This window comes from Echiichthys vipera (assembly GCF_963691815.1).
Source record: "Echiichthys vipera genome assembly, chromosome: 1".
NCBI lineage: Eukaryota > Metazoa > Chordata > Actinopteri > Perciformes > Trachinidae > Echiichthys > Echiichthys vipera.
In genome coordinates, this window is record NC_139826.1 from 21,740,694 (window position 1) to 21,758,193 (window position 17,500).

At 44.5% G+C, this 17,500-nt stretch overlaps 1 protein-coding gene across 1 annotated transcript in view; it reads left to right on the forward strand.

Moving 5' to 3' along the window:
- gse1b (Gse1 coiled-coil protein b) overlaps positions 1 to 17,500 on the forward strand; it is a 176,516-nt gene that overhangs the window by 49,040 nt on the left and 109,976 nt on the right. Inside the window, exon 2 of the mRNA XM_083915480.1 lies at positions 1,215 to 1,347. Coding sequence (XP_083771606.1) covers positions 1,215 to 1,347 — 133 coding nt within the window. The remainder of the gene's footprint in view (positions 1 to 1,214; positions 1,348 to 17,500) is intronic.

The window sequence follows — 17,500 nt, forward strand, 5'->3', positions numbered from 1 at the left end:
GGTGGGTAGGTGGGCAGGTCTGAGAGAGACAGTTGGAGCAAACTTCCAACCAGAAATTCCCCCTGACCTGCAGGTGGATTATAGGCCAACCTGCCAAAGACTTTTTTTTGTGTCATATTTACTATAGCGGTTTTTCCCCACTCAGTCTGTAACTGTAGGAGGAAGCACCTTGATGCCCACAAACACCTACATGTGAATGTGAGCGCAGAGACCCCCCCCCCCCCCCCCTCCCCCTTCCTGGAACCTCATGAAAAGTCATGTCTGTGTATTTTTGGCAGTGTGTGTTTAGAAGGGGTTGCGGAGTCTCGTCAGTCTTCAGGGCCCTCCTCTGCTCTGTCGCTCTGTGTCTCTGTCTCCAGCTGAGAGCTATGTATATTTCATCAGGTGCCTTTTTTGTCTTAAGATGTGCTGCACCTCCCCTGCTTGTCTCTCTGCTGGAGGGAGCCATCACAGTCTCTTTTAAGCCCCCCCACAACACCCTCTCTTTCTCTCTTTTTTCACTGACAGCCACCCTCTGCTTCTCCCTCTGCTTTTTCGTGGTCAGCTTGTCTCTCTCCTGAAGGCTCATCCCTCTTTCCTCTCTCAGCTGTGGAGGGTAGCAGAGTGGAGCGCATCCAAACAGACTTGGGCTGTCAGGAAAACTGTTTCTCTCTCTCTGTCTCTGTCAGTCTTTGATTCTGTCTGTCTGTCTGTCTGTCTGTTCTGCGGCTCTTCAGGGAAGGGACACTTCTTTGCCCAGTGCTGCATCCCCTTTAGTTGTTATCTTTTTATAGCAGAAATCTTGAGTGCTGTGACAGCAGCTAAAAATGGTTTGCACGGGCTACATCGGCAGTTAATTGCTATATTTGCATCATCAGTGTCTTTTTATTGTTTAGATTTTATTATTATATTGATATTGATATTTTAGCACCAGTAATTGAAACATTATCAGGGCCGTGGATTGATTACTGAACAGGCCTTCCGGGCACAGGCCCAGGGGCCCAAAGTCTCATAATCCGCCTATGATCAGGACACCTCTTCGTATATGTATAGCAGAGTCTGTGTCTATCTAGTCTAGTGGACTTATATTGGAGTCACTCATTGATTCCATCTAATTAATTTAATTCACCTCTATCTTAAATAAGGAAATAGTATAATTATAATATGTAATAGTATAATTTTATTGAATTATTCCTTTGTTGCTTGTATGTTCATTATGTATTTATATCTTTCAGGCGTGCGCTGTGATTGAGAGCGTGACTGTAGCCAATAAGGAAGTGGACTTGGGGCCTTTGCAGCCCGCCGCTGACCTCACTCCTTCCCACCCACTGACCTTGGAGCCAGAGAAAGCTGACCGCCCACTTTCCAGTGAGTAGCCAAATTCCACATGACAGTCCACAACACACAGTATTTACAGTAATTAAATATCCCTGTGGATATTCAGAGATCACTAATAGCACACATTTGTTTCTTTTCATGTTACGTTTCTTGGTCTCATCACTCTGTTTGGCCACAACTGACTTTCACTCAGCACATATAGTAGTAAATGCTTTGGTTCCGCCTCAACTACTAAGAATAAGCCATACCCCTCTGAATTTCTTCACGCAGAGGGCATCTTATCTCTATGTCTTTTTTCCTGTGTGAGGTGTCCGCCCGACCCTGCTATGTGGCAACACAGGAAGTAGTGAGACCCCTGGAGTGAATGAGATTAGGTCTGAGGCTGTTCTCTCACTCATCAAAGGAAAAAAAAAGTTTGAATTCTTCTTCTCATGTCTGTCATGTCTTCTACACTTCATCATCTCGTAACGCTTCAACCGCAGTCCTCCACCACCATTGTATTTTTATCTATGTATACCTACATAGAGATACAGTAGCTACCTCCCTCTCACCCAAACTCGATTAACTCTTTGTTTTCCATCTTTTGTCATTGCAATGGTCAACCTGTACATGCTGCTGTGTGAGACCAGCAGGTGATAATAATGATTTCCCTACAGTTTGTTTTGCAAATGTGCCGGGGATCTTTTGAATGTCATGAAATTGTCAACAATGCAAACCATAAAAACGTACTGTACACTCAAACCCTGCACTGATATCCATCAGTGTTCACACACAAATGCGCATGTTTACATGCCATATCTCAGCCTTTTTTTCTTCTGTTGTTAATCTGAGGTTCCAATTTGAGTATCACTGAGCAGCTAGTTTCTTATTGCTGCCAGCCTCGACCCAGAGCAATGGATTATAGGTTTTACGATCATTTCACTCCTGTCTCCTTCATCTACAGTTTAGTCTTCAGCCTGATGGATGAACAGGCAAGTTGTTGGGATGCTGGTGAAGGAAAAGATGATAGAAAAATGAGAGGTGAGCTGGAAGATGTCATGATGAAGCAGGCAAAGACACAAAAAATAAGAGACATGCGAGTATGTATGTGTGAGAGTATACCCAGAGGGAGGCCATCACTGCAGTGGGTTTTGGAGCTCAGTGCGTTTATGTGGAAAGTGTTGCTGTCTTCTCCTATCAGTGTAGCTGGACTGACTTTTCACTGGGTATCTATTCCCTCTCTTCTTCTCTTTATTTTTTACACAAGCCTTTATACTTACAAACACTACTTTTTATTAATGTAATTTTCTTAACTCACTGCCCTTTTCTTTTTCCCCCACTATCTCTGGTCCTGCTATCATTCTCTCTTGCTCACCACTCCATCCTGCTCTGGCCACTTTCTCTCTCTCTTTTCTCTAAGGCTATTTCTGTTTAGCCGTGAGGGCCCCCCTGTCGTTTACAGAAAGTCAAAGTTCTCTTTCCAACTGAACCCCCCCCCCCCCCCCCCCACACACACACACACACACACACACACACACACACACATACTAGCTCAACCACAACACACTGAAACGCGCCTGGTTAAACAGCCATGACAAACAGACATGCACACTTGTACATGCAGAAGACTGAACGTTCCTCCCAGTGGTCTAGTGTGGGTTGAGAACAGGGTTTTTCATGAGTTATTTAAGTGCTCTCCATCATGCGTATTGTGCCGCGACTCACACTGACATGACACGGCCCATTTCCTCCGCTCAGGCTGGAAACGTGACACAAGACACGCTTGCAGTGTTCTCACAGAATAGAGTAGAGAGGTGCACAATCCGCCATGATCTTAAGACTGTTGGGTTTAAATCATTGAATGAGACCCTATGCAGCAGATAGATTGAAGCTAAAGGGAGAGGCTCATGATTTTAGATGGATGATGTTACACAGTCCTGCTGTCCACTGCAGTCTGAGTTTTAACCATCTGAGAGAGGAAGGCAGTTCTTTCACATTGAATTGTGGTGTTAAATAATGTCAGTATGAGAGTTAAAGAGATTATTCTGATTTATTGAATTGGGGTTGTATGAGGTACTTATCCATAGTCCGTGTACTACCCGCAGTAGATGGCGATCGGCACGCCCCCAGTTCGGAAAATCAGGCAGGAGGACCAGTACAGTAGCTAAGCAGTGTATTGCAGTGGATGGGAGCAGCAGCAAAACCTATATTAGCCACCTAAAAAAACAAAACAATATAAGTTTAGGTGTGCAGTATATTTAAAATCTCTACATCCCTTTACCTTGCCCTCAGACAGCCCTGTTTAAAAGGAGCATTTCTGTATTTTTCAACCTGGACCCCATTTTCCCATGTATTTGTGTCTAACTGGCTAATGAGAGCAATATTTTTGCTGGTTGAGTATTGAGTAAGAGCACTGCATCCCAGTAACTGAAAAAAACGGGCTGCAATGAAATCGAACAGGGCAATAGCGCAACGTCAATACTGTATACATCCAATAAAAGTGCTTGTTTTAGCCACAGACTGGCTCAGATTGCTACTGCCAGTCAGTGTCAGTGGAGGTTGCTTTGATGAGAGCATAGATAAAAGCTCCTCCTGCAATTCCACAATTCCTCCTGCTTAAACTTAAATAGGGCTGTCTTATGCAAGGTAAAGCAGTGAGAATATTCTAAATATAGAGTACACTTAGAGCGCACTCACACTGTCCTCCCGGACCGCGACCCGGACTTTAGGGTACTTGTACTTGGACGGCCCGCTGGCTGCAGTTGTGCGCGGAGCGGGTGCACTCACACTGCTTAAAGGTACTAGACTTTAGCTGAAAAAACGGTTTTGGCCGCGGCCAAAAGGACAGTGTGAGTAGGCTCTTACATTTTTCTTTTGGTGGGCCTTTGATTGGGTGGCTAAAATAAGTTTAGCTGCTTACCCCATCCACAGCAGTACGTTGCTTAGCTTTAGTGATTGTCCTCAACCCTGCTACTCCAAACTAGAGGTTATACACTGACTATACAACCCCACTTCAAAAAATCAGAACTATCCCTTCAATTAGATCTCATGTACATGTAAATGTTGACAAGAGATCTCCATTTCTCATTTTAAATGTCACAACATGTTGTGACTCAGCAGGGGCCTCTATTAGACAGGAAACAGGCTGGAGTGGGGAGGATGTGACATCTGGGCTGACCACAATATGCTTAAGGCCTGTGAACACATTCGCTTCACATACTGTATATCAGCAGTCAGTCAGGCGCAAAACAGCCTCACAGTCAATACAAGGTGAACCAACCTACTGTATTGTCAGCATAGACATTTAATAGAGGGAGGGGCACACAGGACTAATGTAACAGGCAGAATATAGGTTGAGTAAATTTGTACCATTATGTTCACCTTTGTCTGCACTGTTACATCATCAGAGTGGTGTAAATTTAGCTTTATTTATTCTATTCCCTTCTACTGTTTCATCACATCCTCAATCTTAGTGAGCAAATACATTTAGAGATATGTACTTTTATGATTGTTTGATTAAACATGCTCAAGATGTGGTTGTCATGAGGCTGTAAGTGTGTTTTGAATGAAATGATACAGCTGGACTTGGCAGTCTTGGCAGTCTTGTGTGCTTGGCTGCTGGCCAGTTCAATACAATTACAATTACCCACCATGGGAGCATGGAGCACCACTGAAGATGGGGTGTGGGTGCTAGTTTGGGCACAGGGGTGGGGTTGGGGGTTGGGGCGATGGTGTGTGTGTGTGTGTCTGTGTGAGGGGGGGGGGTCTGCCAGCCCACTTTTGTTTGGGTGGAGAATCAATATCTGGGCTGTTGCTTTAATTGCTGTGGTTAACATTTCACATTAACAGTCTTGAATGGAGAACTCGGGTTCAATCTGTAAACAGCCATGCACACACACTGCACACACACACACATACACATATTAAATGAGGAACAGTCTGGTCATAAAAGGGTGATTACAGGCGCCCATCCTTGTATCTCTTGTCCAGAGAACAGAGCAGCAGGTGGAGAGATGAGAGTGAACGGGCGTTGAAAGAATAGAGCTGAGGGCTGACAGGAGCGGTGGGGAAGGAAGGTATGGTAGAGGATGGTGAGAGGAGGACAAGGACATTGAATGGAGAGACAACAGGGGATGTGTTTGGAGAGAGAGATCAGAGGGTGACAGAGGAGACGTGGAGAGGAATGCCACTGCTTACCCCCCCCCCCTCTGATTCCCTCTCTTTTCTTCTTTTCTTTTGTGCCCCTCAGTAGGGATGACAGGAGGGTTGGCTAACTTCGAATGACAGTGACAAGCTTGCCACTGCTCCCACGAAGTACAGCAGATGGATGTGTGTGTGTGTGTGTGTGTGTGTGCGTGCGTGTGTGCGTGTGTGTGTGTGTGTGTGTGTGTGTGTGTGTGCGTGCGTGCGTGTGTGTGTGTGTGTGTGTATGTGTGTGTATACGTGCGATTAAAATGCCACCGGAGACCAGGGTATACTGAATCTCTTGGCAGCACCACGCTTGGTAGAGCGCCACCTCACTGCCCTCTCTTTCCAGTGCAGCAGAGTGGGCGTTGAGGTGTGTGTGTGTGTGTGTGTGTGTGTGTGTGTGTGTGTGTGTGTGTGTGTGTGTGCGTGTGCATGTGCGTGTGTGTGTGTGTACTGTATGTGTGTGTTAAGTGAGGGGAGACAGTCTCAATAAACAAATATTAATTCACAGTGTTCCCAATGTCTGTTCCATTATATCCTTTCTTCGGGGGGCAAGCAAGCTGGATGGCCTGTGTGGCTGTTTGTTCATCCATCTATCTGAGTAATTCAGTAATGTAATGATCACAGGATTTTTGAGAAACAGAGCTCTGTTCTGCAGTGTGGCGCCAGTCCTGGCGGGCATGGGGGAATTAGTCAGGAGACAGTGGGTTTGGCATTGTGCCACGGTTATTAGCCACTCACAGGGTGGGCACGGGGTTGTGCCCCAACTCAATCACTCACTGTGTTTGCATGTGTGTGCCTAATGTGTTTGTTTCTGTGTGTGCGTGTCAACCATTTTAGTCAGGATTCTCCTCTGGTCACACTGACCTTTTTGTGCAGTCACTTCTGGTTGATTTGTACCCTTTCCAACACATTCCTCTCTCTGAAAGACTGAGAAACAGGCCGTTAACCCCCCCCCCCGCTCTCTCCCTCTCTTCCCCCCTCTCTCTCGCTCTCTCGCTCTCTCGCTCTTTCACTCTCTCGTCTTGCCTCCGGATGGGTTTGATTTAGTGACTGTGGTTTTCCACCCACAGCCTGGGAGCCAGAAAAAGTAGACTTAGGGAGAGACCTATGGATTCACAGCCAGCGGAGCACGTCATTACTTGGCCATAGCTCATCAGCAGATACATCAGCAGGCTGGAGCGCTAATAGATGTGAGCTGTTGCTGTTCAGGAAGTAATAAACCTCTCCTCATTTCATCCCCCTTAATTATTTCCTTCTCACACGTTGCATGAATTGCACTAAATGATGACAGCAAAGAGCATCTGACAGTGTGTTATGTTTTCCAAGGTTGATTATTTGCTTGCATTATACAGTATTTATAATAAAGCTCAACATTGTGCAGCATTGACCAAATTATTCCTCTTTTGGGGCTTGGGAGAAGTTATATTTAGGCCACCTGATGTGAGGTTAATGCTCAGTGTAGAGCAGTGAGGTCAGGTTACAGACATGTTTCAGCAGTAGCCCTGAAAAAGAAGACTACTTAGTGAATGACATCCAGACTCTGACCTTTGACCTCACAAAGGAAACAGGTGTTCAAGCAGGATTAAGCTTGACTGCCTGCACACTTAGAGCTACGGGTGGGCGATATGACAATTTTGGATCATGAAGGATCAGAACTTTTTGACGATCTGCCCAAGCAGAAAGATCGTAGCTTTGTCTATAGGTCGCATTCTAGCCATTGCTGAGATATGCTCTGCTCTCATCACGATTTTTTTTCCTTAGTCAAATCACACTTTTGGCTAGTCTGCCTCATGCCCGCCCTAAAGACACGCCAATCAACCAATCGCGAACTACAGGCAGTGATGATGATGATTTCTCATCCCCCATCATGTTTGATTCAGAGGGTAACGGAAAGTAATGGCTGAAAATGTAAACAGAACGGAGGAGTTACATTAACAGCACGTGGGCGTCTGACTAACATGTCGCATCGACGCTGCCTGTCCACACTTATTCACAGAATGTGTGGAACAAGATGTAAAATATGCGCCTAAATAAAAAAAACAGGTAAATGTCCCATGCACCAGCGGACTACTAATGTGTCTCCCAAGGAGCTAGCGGCCTCACTTCAAAGAGGTCGCCTTTTCTGCTTTTCAAGCACCCAGAGGGACAGCATCCTAAACAGTATGCTGAGAGTGAAACAGCGAGGAAACCAGTTACACCGCAGCCATCAGAGGCAACCGGTAGCTTTTGGTAGCTTTTTGTCTGTTTAGAAAGGTTCTTTGGCCTAAATGCTCCGTTGTATATTTTCTCTTCCATCGCTATATCTTTACATAGGGAAATACTTTGGTTGCACTGTTCATTAACTTGGGAAATAATTAAAAATCAATGTAAAAAAACATGATCTGATCATTATTTCTGTGAACAATCGTGATATACTGTATTTTTGCCATATCGCCCACCCCTACTCAGAGCTGTGTTGTGTAAATGTTGGTGTCGGCCTCTTTTTATTTACAGCAGATAGACACAAATAAGAAAACCTTACAGCACAACAACAGCCATATTTGGGTAAAAGTGTTTTATACAGATGGCATTTTTATTTTGATTGAAAACAGGGTTTTATCAGTGCCCTTAACAATTGAGAGGAATTTAATTCATTTCTTTCCTTTTTTTGTTTTTCCTGATTCTCTTGTCGTGTTTTGCTTCCTGTCTACTCCTTCCCCACGCCTTCCTTTCTCTCTCCTTCCCTCTCTGCAAACCCATGACTTCAATCATCCCTTCCTCCCATCCAGCCTCCCTGTCCCCACCTCCACCCTCCCTCCCTCCTTCCTTTCTGCTTGTCAATCCCTCTGTCCTTCCTTCCCTCTCAAAGTGTCCTGCACTGTCAGGCAACTTGGCTGAGGCTAAGTGCTTTTTGCTGTCTCTCTGCAGGTGGGACTGTAATAAAGCTTGTCAGTGGGAGGCATGGGTCGTACTGTCACATGCTCTTTGCCTCCCCTCTGTTAACTCCCTCCTCCATCTCCTTCCAACCATTTCCCCCATCTCTGCCAGCCCCCCTTCACTCTCCTCCAAGATCCCCTGCTTTTATTTTTCCTCTCTCATTTGTCTGCCCTTTCTTCCCCATTTCATCTTGCTCTCACCCAAAACTGTGCTCCTTGACTTGTCTCTCATGTCTCTCTCTCTCTGGTTTCCTTGCCAACGGCACTTTCAGGAACATAATGAAGGAGAGCATCAACAGGAGACACCCCTCTCAACGGGCGCACACACACACACACACACACACACACACACACACACACACACACACACACACATATACACACACACAATCCATGTAAATGACTCCAGGTGAGGTTGTATTGTTTGCCCAGCTGCTCCCGCTAACCAGCCTCTCCTGTTCCACGGTATAAACCAGCAGGCTACATGGAGGAAAGCAGCTTCCTCTGCACAAAGCAGTTCTCTTTTCCTCTCTGTCTTTTTCTGTTTGCACACAGCGTATGTGCTTGTATGTTTGTGAAGATGTGAGTGCTTGTTACTGCAAATTACACTCAAAGGGCATCTAAAGGTTAGAGCTGGTAGACTATTTGCATGCATGTTTTCCAGACTAATTTCTTATTTGTGTGTGTGTGTGTGTGTGTGTGTGTGTGTGTGTGTGTGTGTGTGTGTGTGTGTGTGTGTGTGTGCGTGCGTGCGTGCGTGCGTGCGTGCGTGCGTGCGTGCGTGCGTGTGAATAAGCTTGTGCACAGCAACTTATTTGTTCTAGCCACAGGATGGCAATACTGAGCCCCTTCTTTAAAGGGATCCCTCTTTACCTCCTACAAGCCACTGTTCATTCACACACACACACACACACACACACACACACACACACACACACACACACACACACACACACACACACACACACACACACACACACACTTCTTTAGTCTGTGTTAGCCCAGGCTTGTGTTAGGTGACGGAGTGCAGTGAATAATTTAGTCCTGGCCATGTTAATGGCTGACAGCGAACATGGCCTCTCTACTCTGCTGTTGGCCCATTACTAGAACATTCTGTTTCACTCTCACTCTTTCTTTGTCGGTCTTTTGTTGCCTTTCATTTTTTTCCATTTTTCCTTTATGTTGTTCTGATGATGTCATGTCTACATGTCACTTTTTCTAATCACAGTTGTATTATCGTATTATGAAAAAGAAATGAAGGAAAACTGAACAATTTTGTTTTAATTGTATCCAACAGAAGTTTAATATGGATTACAGTAAATATTTAAAGGGTTGTATTGTCATGAACGGTACAGGTATAACACAAAATGTGGACCCAATGCAGACACAGACAAAAAGTAAAAGTACAAATCAAACGTTTAATAATATAAACGGATAAACGCAAAACACTACAAAGAATACAAATACAATAATTAACTAAAAAAACACGGAAACAACAGGAACGAGAAGACGACGGAAGATCAAGGAGACGGACGGGAAACAGGAACACGGGAAACTACGGAGAAAACAGAAAACAAACACGATTAGTCAACTTACTACAGGGAGCGTGTAAATCACAACGAGAAAGGGGATGCCAGTCTAGGGGGAATAGTTTTACCAATACAGGGTCGACGGCGGTCCGGCACTGCATGCCTGTCAGCTTGAGGTATTTAAGGTGGTGAGGTAATCAGCATAACAGGCTGCAGCTTGGGGGAACGCCTACCGGACCTAGACAGAGACAAGGGAAAGACACATGCAGGGAAACAAAGACAGAGGGAGACAAACTCACACAAAAAGGAAGAGAGGAGGGTACTGACAGAACCCGACATTGACATGTATGAATGTAACATTATTTATCCACCCTTTTTTTGGTGGTTGGTGGCACATCTACATTAATAACAGTGATGGATAATCACCTTCACCTCTTTTCTGTCCTAACATTTTCCCTCCTTTACCACCTTTATGCACAAATATTACAATTTTAAAGTTGCGGTAGTGTATATTGACTTATCCCAGTGAGTGATGGTCAACTTGCGGGCCGCGGGTCACATAAGGCCCGCCAAAGTTTTCCATCCGGAAAGCAGAATATTAATGAATTTAGAAAATGTGAAGGCAAAACATTTGGAATAGAAATAATTTTATCAGGAATGATTTACTAACCCTGAATATGTCCTTTTGACTTGGGAGTAATAAAGATGTTATAAATCCACCTGTCACCTTATTATTAGCAAGTAGTCTACCCAACCCGATACAGTCAGTCCTTCATTAATCAAGACAGTTGCATTCTGCAATTATTAAAGTATTTCTGATTCTGATTCTTATTCTGAATTAGGTTTCCAGAATTACAGATTTTAACCATCACACCTCAGTGATCTGCCTCCTAGATAGAGATCTGTGAGCATTTCCTAGTGAAGTATCTTGTTATCAGTATGGAATTCCTGTCTTTTCACATTGATGTAGGCTGATAAAAATAACATTAATTGGTAAGTATGGGAAAATATTCAACAAAGATAGTCATCCAAAGCAAAATAATTATGGTTAAGTACACTTCTTTAAATTAACATTGATTAACATTCAACTTAACATCTACATACTTGGTTTCATAATGTCTTTAGCATTATCAATTAACCACTGGACAAGTTGATTTTGTTCCGTTAGTTAGAATCACTGAGCATCTTTGCATTCTGTGACATTTTTATCTCTTTAGCTTATCTTCATTTAACTATATTCTCCTTTTCTTGTATGCTTTGCTTCCTCTGTTGTCTTTTTCTGTTTTTCACCTCATCTTCTCACTCTCCAACCTTCTTTTCTCAATCTCTCCATAAACGGTTGAGCAGATCACAGGAAACACGCATGTGAGTTTGCTTGTGTGAGAGACTGTGTTTCTGTCTAGGCCCAGTCAAGTACTATTAATGTTATTATTGCCCCACTGGGCTTCAGCTCTCCATGTGTGTGACGTGGGTGAAAAATAATATGACCCTTACACTAATGCAATCACATACACTAAACAAATTATAGCTTCCTCCCTCTCCGTCTCTCTCCCTTCATTTCTCTCGATCTCAATTCAACCATGACGGTGTTACATGTGGCGTACGTGGTTTTCAGCTTGTACAGCTTATGTGTGTTTTTTTAGTCCCTGCCTTGCTCCATTTTTCTCTCTGATACGATCAGTATGACTGTGTTTGGGGGCAGTAGGAGCCATGGAGCCTGGTGTGGCAGGCTGCAGCAGCACTGAGGTCTGGCCAGGCTCAGGCAGGCTCAGGGGGGATTGGGAGTGACGTGTCTGGGGTGAGACATCCCATAGTTGGGACTCCCATACCAGCCTTTCTGGCTCCAGCCTGGCTGATAAAGTTCAGCTGGGCGTGGAGAGGAGGTGCTCTATCTATCTCCTGGCCCGTTCTCTCTTGTTGAACATCTGTCCGTCAAATGGCTCATCTCGTCCTCTCTTTTTTTTTTTTTTTGCTAGAAACATTTCATTCATTTGTTTCTTTGATTCTCTCTGCCCCACCTCCTCTTCTCTCCTGCTTTTTTGGCTCTCCGCTGCATATACCACATATACGTGTCCTCCATCGCTCTATCTCTACCTCACACTCGCACAAACACATTCAGAACCCTTGAAGTGGGGTCATGATAGAGGCGTGTCGTTAATTAGACGGCAATGGTTGTTGCAGCAAAGCAATGGTAGGGTATAATTAATTAGGTGGCATGTGCACAGTGGGAGAAAAAGAGGGAGAGGAGAGATGGAGTGAGAGAGAAATACTGGCTATCAGTCCTCCTTTTATCCTCTGAGCTCAGATGAGTTCCCCTAATGAGAAAAAAAAGATGCTCCCAACCAGGGAAGAAAGCATTTTGTCCTTTACATGTTCTCTCTGCCTCTTCTCTGCTTGTCGTTCTGTCACCGCCTTGTTCTCTTTTCATCTGCCTCACACATCACATCCGTGCTATTGCTCATGGGGTGCCAGTGAGTTGGAGTCACCAGCCATAGATCTCCCCACAGTAGAATGAACACAGCCTCAGACGCACGCATACTGTACAGTGTAGACAGCTATAACACACAGCATGGATGGCATATAGCAGAACAATGCCCGCATGTATGTGCATTTGTGGGAGTTTATGAGTGTAAACAGATGTAACGGCTGCCGCTCTATGCTTTTAGTAAAACGAGGGAGAAAGAAGTGGAGATATCTCAAAAAGGCATAGAAAATGTGAGATGGAGGCAATAGGTGCACAAACAGTCAGAGCTGTATTGATCCTCTCCTCAGTTCAACACTGACTCCTTGACCTCATTCAGAAGCACCTCAGTGTGTGTGCGGGGATGTGTATGTGTCAGCAACTGTGTCTGTTCAGCTGCATGTGTTAAAGGTCTAACCACAGTGTAGTGTATATGTTTACAATAACCAAAGAGAATCTCAACCTGTGTCAACCCCGTAATCTTTAACAGCATCATGAATATTTGGACTCAATTTTTCTCCATAATATTTCATTTTCCTTGGAGAAGCCCAACTGCATGCAGGCACAGCTGCCTCAAATATACACATTGACAAACACTCACTCACTCCTCCCTCTGCAATGTAAACTGATAGTTTAATGACTGCCTGGCCTGTCCTTTCCTGTGTGACTGCAACTGTCCTAGGTGACAGGTTTATAGACAGTTTGGCAATGTCACTGCAGACGGACAGCTATTTACAGCCCAGCGTTAGACACGTCAGACCCTGGCAGTTAGCATAAATCCCCTGCCAGTGGGTAATACACATCGTCGACATACTGTATACAGCAGGTGATCACTCGGTCAACCTCTCAGTCCTTTTTAACCTTTTTAATACTACCCACATACCTCATGCGCAAACGTCACACACACACGCTGTAGATCTCTATCTTAGTTATTTACGGCATCCTGACATCACGCTTACAACCGGCACTCACTTTTCGTCCCTCTGTCTCTATCTCTCCCAGCCTTCCCCCTCTGTCTCTCGTCCCCTTCAACTATCATTTAGCTTTATGAGGTGTCCTAAAAAGAAGCCTGGGGTTCGTGCGCTTCCCTCCTCCCCTTTAAGTCGGAGATATTGATATCCTCCATAAGTCAGATGTGCCTCTCACTGTTACCGAGGAGAAATTGATGACAGAAGGGTGTGACAGGAGTGGAGTGGAGCTGGCGGGGAGTTGTTTCCTGTGTATGTATCAGAGTCTGTGTTTGTGTGGGGGCCTCTACAAGCGTGCGCTGCATACAAACAGACTTATTAAGCGAAAGAGAGGAGTTAGTTTGGGCAAAGCGGCAGGTTAAGCGAGGGAGAAGACAGCTAATGGCAAAAAAAAAAAACTGATTCTCAGAGAGTCAGAGATTCGGACAGATAGGCAGGAGGAGGGAGACAGATCTGTTTCTTTCTTTATGAGCTTTCCCTCTGTCTATGATACTGTTGCTATAAACAAGAGGTCAGCTGAAGAGTGGCTGTTTATAAGGTCCATCTCTCAGAGTGAGCATATCAAAACGCCTATGAAATCCTGATCAGCCTGCTGCGCTTGGTGTGTCTTTTCCGTGTGCATTTGTGTGGTTGTGGTATCCTTCAGAACCATTAGCAACCATCTGTCTCACAATCTAATAGGAGAATTAGAGCGTACTTCTCTTTGCATTGTGTATCACACTGTATTAGTTTGCGTCTATGTGTTTGCCTGCGCCTACATACAAGGTCGGGATGCTTGTATGTATGTTGCAGCAGAAGGTATAGTTTGTGTATGTTTATGTTTGGTGATTAAACATAAACTATCCTTACTACCACAGAAAAACACCCCGTCATTGTTCACCACAAAGCTTATGCTTACAACGCTCTGTGTTTTTGTGCAAACTGCATAAGCATTTAGTGGATGCAGCTACTGGAGGAGATTAGAGTTATCTCACATGAAGAGATAAGTCACCTTCACCATGTGGTTGGTCCCAAGGTTGAGTTATACTAACTTGCTCAGCGCACAGAATTTTGTTTCTTCAGATGTGGCTAAATGGTGTGATTAGTAAACTTGTTTACTGTGTGGGTTTTCGTCTTTGTGTACTCTACCTGCATGTGTGTATGTGCACGTGTTTGTACGCTCTCACTGCGGGTTTTTCTATTCCTCTGAGAATAAAGAAAAGGTTTGTTTGATTAATTAATTCTGTTAAACATGAATGTAAATGATCAAAGGAGCACATTTGCATTTTCGTGTTTAATTATTCATGAGCTGCTATTGCTCATGAATTAGGACACCTGTGAGGGCTTTTTCCTCTTGAGCTCAGACACTCACTCATGCACATATTCACACACACACACACACACACACACACTAGCACATCCTGGGATGTGACCCGATGTGTTTAACCAGACCTGCTCGTCACCCCTGCCTGTGTGTACTGCTGTGCGCAGGGATGCAGGTCACTGAAGGTTCATGTTAGTATTATTAGATTATGTTGCCGCTCTGGCTGAGGTTCAAATGCTCTGATTGGGTTACTGCGTAGCGCTAAAGCTCAGACTGTCACCCTGACTGTATGATTCATCTCCATGGAGACAAGAGAAAAACTCTGATCTAATTACCCATACTGCTGCCATCTCAGACTCGAGGAGAGGGCTAGGTGGCGTGAAAAAGGCGAGAAGAGCAAGTGAGGAAGAGGCAAGTGGCGGCACATAGAGGTTCTAAAAAAATAGGGATAAGAGTAAAAGGGGAACAAATAAAAGTGTAACGAGAATCGTGTGAGCTGATGCTAACAATAGAGAGCTTGATAAAAGCAGGTATTATTTATCTACTTTCTTCTCCCTCTTCCTCATCTCGCTGCTCATCATCAACAGAATCCAACCGCTGCACAAATAGGCCCTTGTTGCCATGGATATGAGCAATGGTTCTCCCGTTCTCCTTGATGGGGCTCAGTGATGAATGGCGTGGATGTGGAGGAAGTTAATAATTTATCCCGGGGAGGGAGCGCCCGTTCTGAGCAGCGTTACCTAGCATAATGGGTTAAGTGCAGCGATTGCTGCATGCCGAGCAATAGACTCTCAGGAGGTGATATATAAAAAATGAATAAAGGCTGAGTGGAGCCTGCTGGGAAGGAATTGTCAAGGGAATGTGTGTGTGTGTGTGTGTGTGTGTGTGTGTGTGTGTGTGTGTGTGTGTGTGTGTGTGTGTGTGTGTGTGTGTGTGTGTGTGTGCGTGTGCGTGTGCGTGTGCGTGTGCGTGTGCGTGTGCGTGTGCGTGTGCGTGTGTGTGTGTGTGTGTGTGTGTGAGGGGCGGGGGGTTGTTGTTGTGTTTTGGGAAGAAGGCTTTGTCATTTTTTGAATTGTCAGGTAAGGAACAGTAGAGTCTTAAACATGCTTCCTCCAGGCTTTCAGTAAAGATCTCCCCCACTCCACTTTTACTATATATGAAAAACAGCCCAATATGCCGTTGGCTTTGAGGCGTGACAGCAGCAGTGACAAATGAAACTGCTGCGGAACAGAAGTGCATGCCTTACCTGTGTGCCCTATGCTGTCATTAAATGACTCATTGACACTTATGTATACCTAAAGAGAAATACATGCCTTTTCCGTTCCTCATTATCCGACATATATGTGTTTATTTTAATATAACATTGGTCATTTCCCCCCTCTAGAGCAGCTTACGTATGAAACATTGTATGATTGATGGTATATTGTGATTATGTTAGGGAGAGAAAGAGTACAAGAGTGAAAAAAGGGCACATGGGGTAGGCCCACACCTCCCAGAACATTAACACAGCACCTGCTTCAGGTCTTCTAAGCAATTTATGAGGTGCTACACTCCCAACACCGACTCCCTTTCCTGTCCTCCCCTCTTACACCCCCCTCCTTCCCTATCCTCCCTCATTTAGCCCAGCTATCTCTCAGATCTTGCAGTTAGAGGCTGATAGTGCGTGCCCGGGTGTATATAGGGGTCACTGTTCTGTGTTAATCCCAGAGAACATATCAGATGAGCTGGATTTTATTATTGTCCTGATGTCCCATATGCAGGGGCTCAAAGTTACTTAGAATGATCCTCTTCTAGTGATGGGAGAAAAGAAGCTGTAGTCTGTTATCTGCAGCCGTTTGGCGTCTATTGTGTTGGGTGCTCTTTTTCTTTGTTCATGGAGTGGATTTGAAGCATTACATGCTTGTGTTAAAACATAGCAGAGCTTTGCATCTTTTTCCCATATCGCCTTCCACTGATTATTTAATGGGCTTTTCAACATGCACGTCTGGTTTGAGTAGTGTAGTTTCAGTCTTTTATCCTTAGGTGAGTGAATGCGTTGTCACATGTGTGTACCCAATGGAAAATATGACTTGTGGTTTCTTTTTATTTCCTCTCCATTTTGTTTCGAGTGTCTGCTTTTTCCAAGAGCATTTTTTTCTCTCCCTCCTTGTGGCTGATAAGTGATGCAGATAGCTGTGATGGTTAAATTCAGCTGGTGCGCGCGCACACACACACACACACACACACACACACACACACATGCATACACACACACACACACACACACACACACACACACACACACACACACACACACACACACACACACACACACACACACACACACACACACACACACACACACACACACACAGAGAGAGTCAGATATACACACACAACATTAACCATCTCTCTCTGATTCAGCTGAACAGTTATTGATAATGTCTTTGTGTGTTTTGTGTATGTGGGATGTGTTTGCGGGATGTGGGATGTGTGTTTTGTTCTCCTGAACGTAGAGTGTATTCTCGTCGAGTTGTTATGTGGATTGTCAAAACAGAAAGCCAAGCAGTAACGACAGACATCTGATGGAAGGAGGAAGAGAAAAAGGGTAGATAGGAGAAAAAGAAAGAGACTGTGATTATTCTCTGCAGGTGGAATAAAATAACACCGCCCGGAGTTCAGTAATCACCATGTTCAAGTAAACATCAGAAAGAGAAGGAAGAAACATGTTGGTAATTTTCATGGTGTGTTCTTTTTTTAAATAATACTGTTGCTTGTAGTATTTCACTCAGAAATGACGGATGAGTGTCACAGAGGTACAATACAAGTTGGACTATATAGAACAGCCGTTAGAAGAC